The sequence below is a fragment of the Terrapene carolina genome, unplaced genomic scaffold (genome assembly GCF_002925995.2).
Source record: "Terrapene carolina triunguis isolate 2854851 unplaced genomic scaffold, T_m_triunguis-2.0 Scaffold310, whole genome shotgun sequence".
NCBI lineage: Eukaryota > Metazoa > Chordata > Testudines > Emydidae > Terrapene > Terrapene triunguis.
The window spans coordinates 635,275-650,331 of record NW_020664661.1 but is presented as its reverse complement, the minus strand read 5'-3'; the positions used below and the strand labels follow the sequence as shown (position 1 = coordinate 650,331).

The window sequence follows — 15,057 nt, the reverse complement described above, 5'->3', positions numbered from 1 at the left end:
CCTTCAGGCCCAGATGTTTCGCAAATACCCCCAGAGTGAAGGGAAACTGAGTGTGAGCAGGAGGAAGATTACTGCGTGGAGAGACACTGGAGCACAAGTGTCAGCTATCCACCAATCCCTGGTGGACCCCAAATTCATCAACCCAGAGGCCCAAGTGACGGCGTAACCCCTTACAGCCAACTCTTTTAACTTGCCTACAGTCAGGTTGCCTGTCCAGTACAAGGGCTGGTCAGGAATATGGACTTTTGCAGTCTATGACGATTATCCCATTCCCATGCTGCCGGGAGAAAACTTAGCCAACCATGTGAGGCTAACAAAAAGGGTGGGGATGGTCACCCACAGCCAGGCTAAACAAGCCTAAGTCAATTCCTGAGCCTCCTACAGTGACCCAGCCAGAGGTGGTGGAACCAAACCCCAAACCAGAGTCTATGGCAGCAGTTGTAAATCCAGTTCTTGGGACCCAGCCAGAACCAGCCCAAGAATCGGAACTGGGGGAGCAGTCAGCACCAGAGCCCGTGCTTGCAACCCCACCAAAGTCAGGGGAGTCAGCACCAAAGGGCGGCACTGAGCCTGCACCTGCAACAGCAGCTAAACCAGCACAAGAGGCTCAATCAGAGCCTGAAATACCACCTAGTGAACCAGCGGAGAGCGGTTCACAGTCAACGGAAACAACCCCATCACCTGCATTGCTTCCAATGGGACCAAGCCCAAGTCCACAACCCAGCGAGGAACTAATGTCTCCAGCATCAAGGGAGCAATTCCAGGCAGAGCAGGAAGCGGATGAGAGACTCAAGGGAGCTTGGACGGCGGCATGGAGCGACCCGCCTCTCAGCTCTTCTAATAGGTCCCGGTTTATTATAGGAGGAGGACTCTTATACAAGGAGACCCTTTCTGGTGGGCACAAGAAGGACTGGCATCCTCAGAAACAGTTGATAGTTCCAACTAAGTATAGGGAAAAGCTCTTGAGCTTAGCCCACGATCACCCTAGTGGCCATGCTGGGGTGAATAGGACCAAAGACCGTTTGGGGAAGTCATTACACTGGGAGGGAATGGACAAGGACGTTTCTACCTATGTCCGGTCTTGTGAGAGGTGCCAGAGGGTGGGAAAGCCCCAAGACCAGGTCAAGGCCCCTTCTCCAGCCACTCCCCATCATTGAGGTTCCATTTCAGCGTGTAGCTGTGGATATTCTGGGTCCTTTCCCTAAGAAGACACCCAGAGGAAAGCTGTACATACTGACTTTCATGGATTTTGCCACCCGATGGCCACAAGCAGTAGCGCTAAGCAACACCAGGGCTAAAAGCGTGAGCCAGGCATTGGCAGACATTTTTGCCAGGGGAGGTTGGCCCTCAGACATCCTTTCAGATTCGGGAACTAACTTCCTGGCAGGGACCATGAAATGTCTTTGGGAAGCTCATGGGATGAACCACTTGGTTGCCACCCCTTACCACATCAAACAAATAGCCTAGTGGAGAAATTTAATGGGACTTTGGGGGCCATGATACGTAAATTTGTGAATGAGAACTCCAATGATTGGGACCTAGTGTTGCAGCAGTTGCTCTTTGCCTACAGGGCTGTACCACATCCCAATTTGGGATTTTCACCCTTTGAACTCGTTTATGGCCATGATGTTAAGGGGCCATTACAGTTGGTGAAGCAGCAATGGGAGGGGGTTACATCTTCTCCAGGAACTAACATTTTGGACTTTGTAACCAACCTGAAAAACACCCTCAAAGACTCTCTAGCCCTTGCTTGAGAAAACCTACAGGATGCTCAACAAAAGCAAAAGGCCTGCTATGATAAACATGCCAGAGAGCGTTCCTTCGGAGTATCAGGGGGTAGCCGTGTTAGTCTGTATCTACAAAAACAACAAGGAGTCTGGTGGTACCTTAAAGACTAACAGATTTATTTGGGCATAAGCTTTCGTGGGTAAAAACCTCACTTCTTCGGAGTAGGTGACTAAGTCATGGTCCTGAAAGTGCTCCAGGCCAATAAGATGGAAGCATCGTGGGAGGGGCCATTTATTGTCTGAGAGTGCCTGGGAGCTGTTAATTACCTCATAGCATTCCCAGACCCTACCCTAAAACCTAAAGTATACCATGTTAATTCTCTAAAGCCCTTTTATTCCCGAGAAATCAAGGTTCTCCAGTTTACAGCCCAGGAGAGAGACGATGCTGAGTGGCCTGAAGGAGTCTACTATGACAGAAAAAACAACGGTGGCGTGAAAGAGGTCAGCCTTCCCATAACCCTTGGGCATAAGCAGCGACAGCAAATCCAGGAGCTGTGCACCAGCTTCGTGCCAATATTTACAGCCACCCCAGAATGGACAGAATAGGCATACCACTCCATTAACACAGGTGATGCTTGCCCAATTAGAGCCCAACCCTACTGGATGGCTCCTCAAGCCAAAACAGCAATGAAAGGGAGATCAAGGACATGTTACAAATGGGTGTAATCCGCTCCCCTGAAAGTGCATAGGCCTCTCCGGTGGTTCTGGTTGCCAAACCAGATGGGGAAATCCACTTTTGTGTTGACTACCATAAACTAAATGCTGTAACTCGCCCACAAAACTATCCAATGCCAGATGAGCTATTGGAGAAACTGGGACATGCCCAGTTCATCTCCACCTTAGACTTAACTAAGAGGTACTGGCAAGTGCCGCTAGATGACCCAGCCAAGGAAAGGTCAGCCTTCAACACCCATGTAGAGCTGTATGAATTTAATGTGCTCCCTTTCGGACTGCAAAATGCACTCGCCACCTTCCAGAGATTGGTAGATAACCTTCTGGTTGGATTATGGGAATTTGCAGTCGCCTACCCTCAATGATGTAGCTATATTCTCAGATTCATGGGCAGAACACCTGGAACACCTCCAAGCTGTCTTCCAGAGCATAAGGGAGGCAGGATTAACCGTTAAGGCCAAAAAGTGTAAAATAGGCCTAAACAGGGTAACGTACCTTGGAAACCAGGTGAGTCAAGGTACTATCAAACCCCTACAGGTTAAGGTAAATGTTATCCAAAATTGGCCTGTCCCTAAATCAAAGAAGCAGGTCCAATCCTTCTTGGGGTTGGCCGGGTATTACCGACGATTTGTACCAAACTACAGCCAAATTGCCACCCCTACTGACAGACCTGACCAGGAAAAAACAAAAACAACCAAATGCAGTTCAGTGGACTGAGACGTGTCAGAAAGCCTTTAACCAGCTTAAAGCGGCCCTTATGTCTGATCCTATACTGAGGGCCCCGGACTTCAACCAACCGTTCATTGTAACTACAGATGCGGCCTAGCATGGTGTGGGAGCAGTTTTAATGCAGGAAGGACCAGATCAACAATTCCATCCTGTCGTGTTCCTCAGCAAAAAACTTTCTGAGAGGGAAAGCTACTGGTCAGTCTCAGAAAAAGACTGCTACGCCATTGTGTATGCTCTGAAGAAGCTACGCCCATACATTTGGGGACGGCAGTTCCACCTGCAGACTGACCATGCTGCACTGAAGTGGCTTCACACAGTAAAAGAGACTAACAAAAAACTTCTTCAGTAGAGTTTAGCTCTTCAAGACTTTAGTTTTGAAATACAACACATTTCAGGAGCCTCTAACAAAAGTGGCTGATGCACTCTCCCAGGAAGGTTTCCCAGAATCAGCTGGGTAAAAACGTCCCTGTATTCTAAGTCATTGTAGTCCTTAAAATGTAAAAAGTACTGTTTAGTTCTTCATGTAATTATTAGTAAAATTAGAGGTGCATGTATCTTATTAACTCTGTTTCCTAAACCTTCAGGAAGAAATCCCAGCCGGTGTGGACACGACCTGACCCAGGCTGGCCAGCACCGTCTGTGATTTGGGAAGAATGTGATAAAGTGGTGGGGTAGCTCCCTTTGATGGACACCCAGCCAGCCAGTTAGCTTTAAAATCCCTCTTGGTGGTTGCTCTCTGCTTGCTTTACCTGTAAAGGGTTAAAAGTCCCCCACGTAAAGAAAAGGAAGTGGAAACCTGACCAAAAGAGCCACTGGGAAAGTAGAACTTTTTAAAATTGGGAAAAAAACTTTCCCTTTGTCTGTTGTTCTCTGGGCTGCAGGGACACGGAGCAGCAATGCTATAAGCAGAAATACTGTATAAGGTTTAAACCAGGTATGAAAAAGTATTTTCCATACCTAGAAGAATTAATTTGGATAGGGAATGTTTAGTTAGACGCTATCAGGTTTATTTCTTATCTTGGCTTGTGGATCTCCTCTGTGTTAACCCCAGATGCTTTTGTTTGCTTGTAACCTTTAAGCTGAACCCCCAAAAAAGCTATTTTGGGTGCTTAATTTTTGTAATTGTTTCTTTTAAGATCTAGCAAAAAGCCCAAGTTCCAGATGTATTTTTTCCCTTTTTGTTTTTAATAAAATTTACCCTTTTTAAGAACAGGATTGGATTTTTGGTGTCCTAAGAGATTTGTGCATGTTGTCTGATTAGCTGATAAAACAAAGGAAATTAGCTGTGGCTCTTTCTCAGCTCTTCCCCAGAGGGGGAGTGAAAGGGCTTGAGGGTACCCCACAGGGAGGAATTCCCAAGTGCTCCTTTCTGGGTTCAAACGGGTTTTTTTGCATTTGGGTGGTGGCAGCATTTACCAAGCCAAGGTCAGAGAGAAGCTGTAACCTTGGGAGTTTAATACAACCCTGGAGTGGCAAGTATTAATTTTTAAAATCCTTGCGGGCCCCCACTTCCTGCACTCGAGGCGCCAGAGTGGGGATTCTGCCTTGACAAGCGGTTACCCACCTTGAGCAGTAACTGGAGTTCTTCAAGATGTGTGTCCCCATGGGTGTTCCACTTCAGCTGCACCTGAATCCTATGGCTTGGATCAGAGATTTTTGGTAACGGTGCCCTTTCCGCCCACACATGCACCCCACACATCCTCGTGCTCTGCACCAAGGCTATATGGAGCTGTGTGGGCGAACCTCCCTCAGTTCCTTCCTCACCCACAAGGGAGTCTCCAAAGCAGAGGGGAAGGAGGGTGACTAGTGAAGCCCCTACAAGGACACAAGGTGAGTAACCTCTCCTTCTTCTTCGAGTAGTGTCCCTGTGGGTGCTCCACTTCAGGTGATTCCCAACAAGTAGTTCCCTAAGGTTCGGAGCAGAGTCCAATACAGAAGAGAGAACTGCATTGCCTACAGCAGCATGTGATTTTGCACCATGGCATAATGGTTAGAAGAGGTATGAAGAGAAGACCAAGGTGCCGTTCCACAGATGTTTGCAACTGGTACATCCTTAGATAAGGCTATAGACCTAGAATGTGCTATCACTCTTGACGAGGATTGGACATGAGTTCTGTCACAATAGTCTCAGTACAACCAGAGATCCACCTTGATAACCTCTGTTTCAAAACGGACAAACCTTTGTTTCTCTCTGCAATTGGTACAAGTAGCCCAGGAGATTTTCTAAATGGTTTGGTCCTGTCTAGGTAAAAGGCTAATGCCCTCCTGACATCTAGAGTATAGAATATAGCTTCTTGACTAATCTGATGCAGTCTTGGAAAGAAAACCAGGGGATGTATAATTTGATTAATGTGAAATTCTGAGAACGCTTTAGGTATGAATCTTGGATGGGCCCATAGCGACACTTTTTCTCTGGCGAATGCCATAAATGGAAGGGGTCCACCATTAAAGCCCCCAATTCTCCTATCCTTTGGGCAGAAGTGATTGCTACCAGAAAGGCTGTTTTCACAGATAAATCTAACAAACAAACAAACACGTAGCTAGTGGTTCAAATAGATGCTTCATGAGGCAATTAAGGACTAGGTGCAGGTCCCAGCTAGGAGTGGAGACTCTGATTTTGGGAAGACATTAGACCAGGGGTCTCAAACTCCTGGCCCGCGGGCCATCTGTGGCCCGAGAACCTCCCCATTGCGGCCCGCGGAGGAGAGACGCGAGGAGAGACGCAGGCAGACATGCTGCAGACAATGTCCGCTGTAGACACTACTCCCCATAGCTCCAATTGGCTGGGAGAGAGGGACAGAGATATCATTATTAGTTGCCGGGCAGAGTCAGCCATGGAGGCAGCATCATTAGTTACTGGGCAGAGTCAGCATCACTTTTTTCCACAATAAATATAAACAAGTCAAAATACCAAACACAACTATCTGATGCACACCTTGCTGCAATCTTGAAGGTTTCAATTGCTCACTCACGGAGGCCAAACATCAACAAACTGACAGAACTGAAACGTTGCCAGGTGTCTGGCAAACACTAAAAACTCTCTGGCAGGCGAAGAATTGTACAAAGTTGTATGACAGCTTTATTATTTCTAAGAAATTCAAATTAAAATATACAATATAAATGTTTTCTTTTCTGAACACCATCTACAGTGACATTATTGGTCCACTGGGAGGATTTGAGGACTGGCACTGGCCCTAAGGTAAATTGAGTTTGAGACCCCTGCATTAGACAAACCTGTTAGGAATCTTGATGTAGTTGCGTGAGCGAACAGCGAAAAAACCCCTGTGGTTTTGTTATTGTATGTTATTGCTGCTAAGTGTACTCTGATGCAATTAACAGAAGACCCAATGTCTTCAATTCCAGTGGGCAATCCAATACCCAGGGAAGAGGAGAGCGAGTTGGCAAAATCCAATGACTGTTACACTGAAGATATTATCGTTTCCATTTCTGGAGGGAAGTATTTCTTATAGATGGTTTTCTACTATTTAATACAATTTGCTGTTCGTCTGAGGAACAGGATATCCCTATTCCTGAGAACCACTGAGGTACCATGCTTGGCGTCTCAGATTCTGCAAGCTGGGGTGAAGTGTTCGACCAGCACCCTCAGTTAGTAGGTGAGGACTGATTGAAAGATTCCATGAAGGACAAGAGGTTAGATTAGATTAGATTAGATTAGATAGGGATACCAGACTTGTCTTGGCCACATTGGTGCAATCAGTATGACTCTGGCCTGATCTTCTTTAATCTTGTTGAGAACCTTCAATAGTAACAGTGTCAGTAGATACATGTGGAGAAGTCCTTTTGTCCAGGAGATGAGAAATGTGTCTCATACAGATATGGGATCGAGCATACCCGGAACAATAATGGATGCATTTTGCATTGGCTGCCATGGCAAACATATCGACCTCGAGGAACCCCCAAGCTAAGAAAATCACGTGGAGAACTCTGGAATTTAATTCCTATTAATAATTTAGAAAGAAATGTCTGCTGAGGTCATCTGCCATGGTGTTCTGAATACCTGAGACATAAGAAGGAAGCTGAGATGACTATGTGGCTGACTACATGAATGGCTATGCACCAATTCCAGAGTTTTATTGTTCCAGCACAGAGTGATGGGGAACATATACCTCCTTAATGGTTGATATAATACATGCATGCTACATTGTCTGTCATTATCTTTACTAACTTTGATCTGATTAAAAGCAGAAAGTGAAGGTAAACATTTTTGACTGCTCTCAATGCCAAAAGGTTTATGTAGAGAAGCAACCATTTGCTCTACGCCTGGCATTCCCAGGCAAAATAACGAAGATGACAACTCTAGGAAGGGGAAGTTCTTAACAACTATCTAACTATATCTAGGAATAAAAAGATATATTTTTTCAGAGAGAGATAAAGGGGAAAAAACCAACGAGAATAACTGTTCCAACACTATAAACACTGGAAGGTAAGTAACTATAAACTAACTATTCTAGGTAAATGCTAAGCATTAGAAAACAGGCACACATTGTAGCCTCTGTCTCAGGCTGAGGGCAGTTGAAAAGGAACGACGTGTAGTTCACCCACACAGTCCCATATAGTCTCAGCACAGGTCATGAGGATTTATGGGGTGCATGCGTGGGCTAAATGGGCACCGCTACCGAAAATCTCCGATCAAAGGCGCAGGCACACCTGAAGTGGGCTGCCCACAGGGACACTACTCAAAGATGAAGGAAACATTACTCAGGCACTCTCCCTGCTCAGAGCTGTAGCCAACGTTCCTCCTTCTTTGTCAGTTGTTCCTTCGGTATAAATTAAACTGTGATCAAATCTGAAGATGACCCCAAACAAGAGGGGCAACAGATACAAAGAAGAGCAGAACCAAACTAGAGTCCTGGAGAGATCAGAGCAGGCTGCAAGGAGCCATGGAGCCTGGGCAAGGGAAAGGAAACGAACAGCTGAGAGACAAAACTGGGATTTTGCTAAGCAGCTGCAGCGAATATCTTCTCTACTTACTACTCTCTTAATATGCATTCTGCATGCAACCAAGCCTTCTAGTTGCAGCAGGGGAGACATGGGACTGGGAGAGGTGGCATCCATGAGAAGGTTTTTGTCTGAAGACCTTACCCACAGTATGTCAAATGCTGCATGTCATGCAAACTGGATCCCATGCACTTTACACCATTAAATCATCAGCGATGGCTGAGGGAGAGACAGAAATGAATGGGATTGGATGAGGGGTAGAGAGCTAATCCAACAGTTTGGGGGGAGTAGGAAAGTTCCAAGAAATTACACATAGGAAACAGCTGAACAAATGCCTAAGGTAGGGGTGAGGATCTTAATTGGTTTCCAGTATCTCTTTCTCCTTGGAAAGGGAAGAGCATCCTCTTCCCCCTGCATTTCATACACTTATGTGGCCCAGTGGCCAGAGCATTGGACTGGGACTGAAGAGACCTGGGTCCTATTTCCAGATACGCCATGTGACCTTGGGCCAATCACTACCCAATCTGTGGCTCAGCTTCCCTAGCCCTAAAATGCTACTCACTGCCTTTGAAATGAAAAGTGCTATGAAACCACTAGATATTATTGTGATTATTCTCCCATGTCCTTGATTCAGTTTGACTCAGCTACTGTGGAGGGGAAGGTCTCTGCCACATCCAAATATTTTAAGAAGATTATCGCACTATCCAGCTTCCCTGTCTGCTGCTGCCTGTTCCCCACCCCTTTACACAAACTCACATGCACCCAGCACCCACAGGTTATTCTAGAGCAGGGATTCTCAACCTTTTCTTTCTGAGGCTAACCCAACATGCTATAAAAAGCCCTGGGCTCTCTAGCAGTGGGGTTTATCAGGCTGTGGCCACCCAAAGACAGACGGACACCTCCATTCAAGGGGTCCCCATTGACAGATTCTGTGCAGGATGATTGTTCCTCTCCCCACGGCAAGCTGTGTTTGATGCAGAATTCTAGGTTACTTGGGGCCCCCAGCTCTCAGGCGGCCACTCTGCTGCCACTGCTCACAACATTGGTTTGTTCTTCTTCCATCTCCCAACTACACAGGCCTTGTCTTCAATGGGGTAGGAGATGAAGGGGGAGAGTGGGTTGCTCAAGATAAAATCCCAGTGAAGACAAGGCAGTGTGTAGACTTCACATGAACTGGCAGATTGAATTACAGACTAGGCTCCCCATAGTTTTACCTTGACCTGCTAACATGTGAGAACTCCAAACCATCTCATCTGGGCTAGGATTTTACCTAATATTAGCTGACTCCAGGTAAGAACACACTTTTTCCTAATGATGACACAGCCACAGAGGCTTCAAAGCAGAACGCAAGGTCATCTCTGCAACCCTCAGCCAATGGCACTAAATACTCTGGACTTTCAGCACTGGCTAATGAACTATGGTTGCTGTGGTCTTGGTACTTGCTTCCAAGAATCACAGCACAGCCAAGTTCAACCCTCCTCCCAATACCAGTCCTGCCTCCTGTGCCCCAACAGCACAAGACCACCCCCACAATAGCTCCCCCATGGTCTCATATTCCCCACCAGCCACCCTCCCAACTCCCAATCTGACCTGCTACCTTCCCCAGTAGGCACAGTAGAAGGAAAAGCAGGATTTGGAAGAGCTCCCAAGTAAGGGGAAAGGCAGGGTCAATCGAGACTCTCTGCAGGCAGAAGTCCCAACTTGCTCCCCCACCAAGCAGCCCAACAGCTCCATGGTGTCTCCTCCAAACCCTTGGATATTAGAGAGCCCTGCATGTTTAAAGGGATGACAAGTAAAAAAAAAGTTTAAAGTAAGTTTCAGGTTCCGTCTCTGCCCTTGATCCCCCCCCCTGCTATGTCTGGTACATTTACAACCACACTTGCTATTTTTAAAAAGGTTTCTCTCTCCACCGTGACTGTGTGAAAGGCATACACCAACAACAGACCACTCTGGGTATGCAGACAAAAAAGTAAACAAGCTGAAAGACTGGATTTTCCATCTAATCTCAGTCAGTTACAGGAATCCTAGGTGTCACCTGTAGCAATAACAGGAATAACTTTTTCAGACAGGAATGTGATTCTTACACAGATGCTGTCCCATAATGCCTGGTTAACCTGCATGTCACCAAAGGGTTAGTATAATTGACTGAATACAAACCATTCTACAACATACCAGGATTTGCGAATCCAAATTCCCTTTCTGTTTCTCAATCAAGTTGGCAAGTTCATCATAATACAGAGCCAAGGCCTCAGGACTTTGCTCACAGCAGTAGCTCACCAGATCGAGCAAGATGGAGAGCTGCAAAGAAGGACCAATGACAGGGGGATAATACATACCCTACCCACCAGCTTGATCAGACACAGGCAGGATCCACAGCTCCCCCTTCTCCACCCTCCAAACTCTCCCACTGAGCCACAACCCCCACAAACCCCTGCCTAGCCCCTCTCACTGACATACAAACCCCACAAGCTGCTGCCTTTCTCCACCCACCTGACCGCTCGTATTATGTATTTGTGTTACGGCACTGACTAGCAGCCCCAGTCATGTGCCAGGACCCCATTCTGCTAGGCACTGATGAACTCCTCGGAGGAAAGTGGTTACAGACCAAGCACAGACCCTATCTTCCCCCAAAGGGCCTCACATTCTCCTCTCTGCAGACACACAAACCTGCCTTATCCCATTCCTGGGCCCTGCACTGACACAAATAGCCCATTCGTCCAGTGGGATCCTGACCTCTCCACAGAGACACACTCCTCTGCCTTTCACCCCCCTTCCCGGCACAATCTCCTGGCAGCTGCATGGACTCCAGTCTCCCTTCAGCACACGCAGTGTCCTGGCACTCACCTGTCTGCAGTGCTCTTCACTTTGCTGCGTTCTCTCCAATGAACACCCATCTTCTTTACTTCTGAAATCAACAAGCTCTTTTCACTGCACAGTACACTATACAGCGAGATGCTCAAACCTGTTTATACTAAGATACAGGGCTCCCTGCCCTGGAGGAATTACTCGTGGGAAAGATGGGCCTACCACAAAGGCACACGCCTAACTGCCACTGCCTAGGCCCAAGCACTTCTTCAGCCCAGTTTTAAGTGTCAGCACAGTCAGGAAATGGCAGAGAGTAATAGGGAGATTCTTGGAGCATCATTAAAAAGTGCTCTTGTTTCCACTGTCAGAATTGTAGGCATAAGACTGTTGATTAATCTAAAGGATGGCTAGGGCTGCACTGTCTATGGAAAGTTCAGGTGAATCATTGGAGCACATATGAACATAAGAACGGCCATACTGGGTCAGACCAAAGGTCCATCTAGCCCAGTATCCTGTTTTCCGACTGCCCAATGCCAGGTGCCCCAGAGGGAATGAATAGAACAGGTAATCACCAAGTGATCCATCCCCTGTTGCCCATTCCCAGCTTCTGGCAAACAGGGGCTAGGGACACCATCCCTGTCCATCCTGCCTAATAGCCATTGCACACACAATGCAATACTTCATAGCGGGTAAGAACTTTCAATAGCAAAGAGAAACTTTACAGGAAGACAACAGAACCATTGTAAAGTAGCAGTGTATTAATCTGCTCTGCAGATCTCCAATACACACTCCCCACCAACACGCCCTGCTAGAATATCAAGCCTACTTTACAGTGTCCTTTTCATTAGGTGCTCTAGAGACAGTGTTATGCAGAAGAGCACCTTTGAGAGCTGCTATTGGGAAGTGTGCTGGCTCATGGGCCTGGAGAGACAGCTAGACTGGGCTTTTCTCTCCATGTAACATAACAGTGAGAGCATTTTTTGAAGACAACCAAGTGAGTGAATTGTGTGATCCTTCACTTTATGCTGTGACCTCTGAGACCCTCTAGTGAGCCCTGGGGCTTTCAGCAGCTCTGAAAAGTTACATAGGAAGTGTGCTAGATCTTAAATGGAACTCAAATAAAAAGCCATTTAAACTAATCCTGAAGCCTCTTGTTCCAGGTATGATCCCTTAACAGCCCCCCTGGCTGTGCCCACTGTCCTGCATACTCAGCATATAGTGCCACATCCCTGCACAAGAAATTCATAGATTATAAAGCCTGAAGGGACTATTGTGATCAGTCTGACCTGTCTGAATTAATTCTTGTCTGAATTAATTTTTATTTGAACTAAAACAAAACTTTTAGAAAAACACCCAATTTTGATTTAAAAATTCCAAATGATTGAGAATCCACCACAAACCTTGGTAAATGGTTCACCGTTAGAAAGTTGCACCTTATTTCCAGTCTGAATTTGTCTAGCTTCAACTTTCAGCCATTGGCACTTCTTACACGTTTGTCTGTTAGACTTAAGAGCACTCTATTATCAAACTTCAGTTCCGCACATAGGTATTATAAACTGCGATCAAGTCACCCATTAACCTTCTATTTGATAAACTAAATAGACTGAGTTCCTTGAGTCTCTCATTATAAGGCATGTTTTTCAATCCTGTAATCATTCTTGTTCTCTGAACCCTCTCCAATTTATCAAAATCCATCTTGAACTGTGGACACCAGAACAGGACACAGCATTCCAGCAGCAGTAACACCAGTGACAAATACAGAGGTCATATAACCTCTCTACTCCTACTCAAGAATCCAGTTTTTACATCCAAGGATTGTATTAGCCACAGAAGCTCATGTTGCACTGACTGTCTACCACGATCCCAAACCTGTTCCTGTCACAACTCCTTCTGATGCTGATCCAGGCATCTCAGAATCAGCATTATCAGGAAAGCAGTGGCAGGACCAGCAGCAGGAGAGCACCTTTTCAAGGGATACACGGGACAATAGTGTGCAAAAAATGTTTTTCAGTGTTTTTCTTCCAGTGAGCCTTAGAGTGACCACCACAAATGATGTGACTGTCCCATTTCTCCTCCCCTCTTACTAGCTCTGGTTATATCAGTCTGGCTAGAGCAGGTTAAATGACAGTTGACAGGTTCTATTCCTTCCCCACCTCTTTGCTGCCATGCTGCCTGCCACGGTAATAGCACCAATAATCCCCATTTGTTTACACTTTGGAACAGTGCTAGACAGCCACTTCCTGATCACCATATGCATATCGTCCTGCAGAGAGAGAGAGAGAGAGAGAGAGAGAGAGAGAGAGAATGAATGAGGAGAGAGAGAGAATGAATGAGGCATTACAAGTAGTCACCATGTATGGATTTGTGTGTGTTAATGGTACTGCTGTGAATATCTCACTTTTCAACATGTCTGTCCTCAAAGCTTGCAATAGAGCTCATTTACTTCCCTGTTAATTTCCTTCACACAACAGGGCAGCCAGACCGTGTGAAGTACATCCTTGTAAGGGAAAACACATGTTGCGACTGACTAAACAGCAACCCAATACAACAGGGCGGTAAGTTTCAGCTGGCCTGTCCAGTTGCGTGTACCCCAACTCTCTAATGTCATAAATTGCATCTAAAAGGTGTCAAATAAGATATCAGTAGAAAGCGAATATCCTACTGATCATCAATATCATTGGGTGGTGTATGTATGGATGACAAATATATATTTAGAATTATGTTATCAAAGTGTGCCTGCCAGGCAGGGCTGAAGTTACCCCACACTAGACATAGCAATGTGGTTCTGCCACTTTGAAGTTATTTTCCAAGTTACATTAAGAAACAATGGGAATGCAATTTACAAAGAAGGTAAACAGGACCAGCAAGCCAATAAGGGGAGGAGATAGCCACTCAGCATCATGGCAGGGAGAGGGGAGTGTAGGAACAGATCAATTTGCATTTTAGCAAACACCAGCGGGTGAAAAACCCAGCATGGAACGTCCTTTACCAGGAGACTCCATGTCGCCTACCTCACAGCTTGACTAAACTTTTCTTTGGGGGAAACTCTTCAGAAGAATCCATTTCAAAGGTTCACTGGACTATAAAAGAGGGGCAAAGAACCCCAAGTAGCTTAAGAAGAGAAAGAAACCGAGCGCTTTGGACCTTGTGGGAGATCCTGGTCAGACGGGTGCTCAGCCATCTTGCTGGAAGGTAGATTGGTAAGCAAACTATCTTGAACAAAGACTGCAGCTTGTTGAGTTAAGTCTTAGCCACTAGAAAGTGTATTTCACTTTTATTCACTTGTAACCATTTCTAACACTATCCTTGATATCTGAACTCACTTAAAATCCTATTTCCTTTTATTAATAAACTTGTTTTACTTTTAATCTAAACTGACCCAGTTCTGTATCTGAACTGAAGTGATAGTCTACCGCAGTTAAAGTGATAAGCTGAGCACATTTTGTCACTTTAGAGGAGCAAACAAACATTATTTCTCTGAGCATTCCAGGAGAGGACTGGATACTTCAGAGAAGATGGTTTGGGGGAAATTTGGGACAGAGAGTGTGTTGGGGTCATCCCTGCATAAGGTAACTGGGTGACAAAGCATACAGTGGGGTTGTTGTGTTGTAGACAGGCTGCTGGAGTCAGAACTGCTTAACACAGAGACACTCAGTGCGTGCTTCTCTGTAGGTTATCAGTGTCCTGGTGGTGAATCACAGCAGCAGAGCATTAAAAGCACTCAGAATACAGGGCAGGCAGTGACACAGTCCTTCACTGTTTGGGTTGCACTCTGGAATGTGACAGTGACCTCCTTTACTATGGGGACACTGGCCACACATCCACAGTTAAAGATGCAACCAATGTTCCAAAATTAGGCTTGTTTTGACCTTTGTTCTAGTTATTTAGTTGAAGGAGCTATTAGTCCAGATTTTTTCTGTTTTTAATGAAAGTGTTCAGAAGGATATTTTTATTTGCAGGCTCTATACTGTTTCTAAGGCCAGGTCTCAACTTCCAATTTTCACAATGAAATAAATGTACTCAAGTTTTTTCAGCTACTTTTGCCTGACCACTGCCTCATTGACGGGTATGAAAATTCAGACCTATGTATTTGAACATGCTGTTG

The 15,057-nt window shown here is 45.8% G+C and overlaps 1 protein-coding gene across 1 annotated transcript in view; it reads right to left on the bottom strand.

The window, feature by feature from the left end:
* FANCD2 (FA complementation group D2) overlaps positions 1 to 15,057 on the bottom strand; it is a 177,697-nt gene that overhangs the window by 103,430 nt on the left and 59,210 nt on the right. The window contains 3 exon segments of the mRNA XM_026657769.2: positions 10,320 to 10,445; positions 10,992 to 11,052; positions 13,106 to 13,215. Coding sequence (XP_026513554.1) covers positions 10,320 to 10,445; positions 10,992 to 11,052; positions 13,106 to 13,215 — 297 coding nt within the window.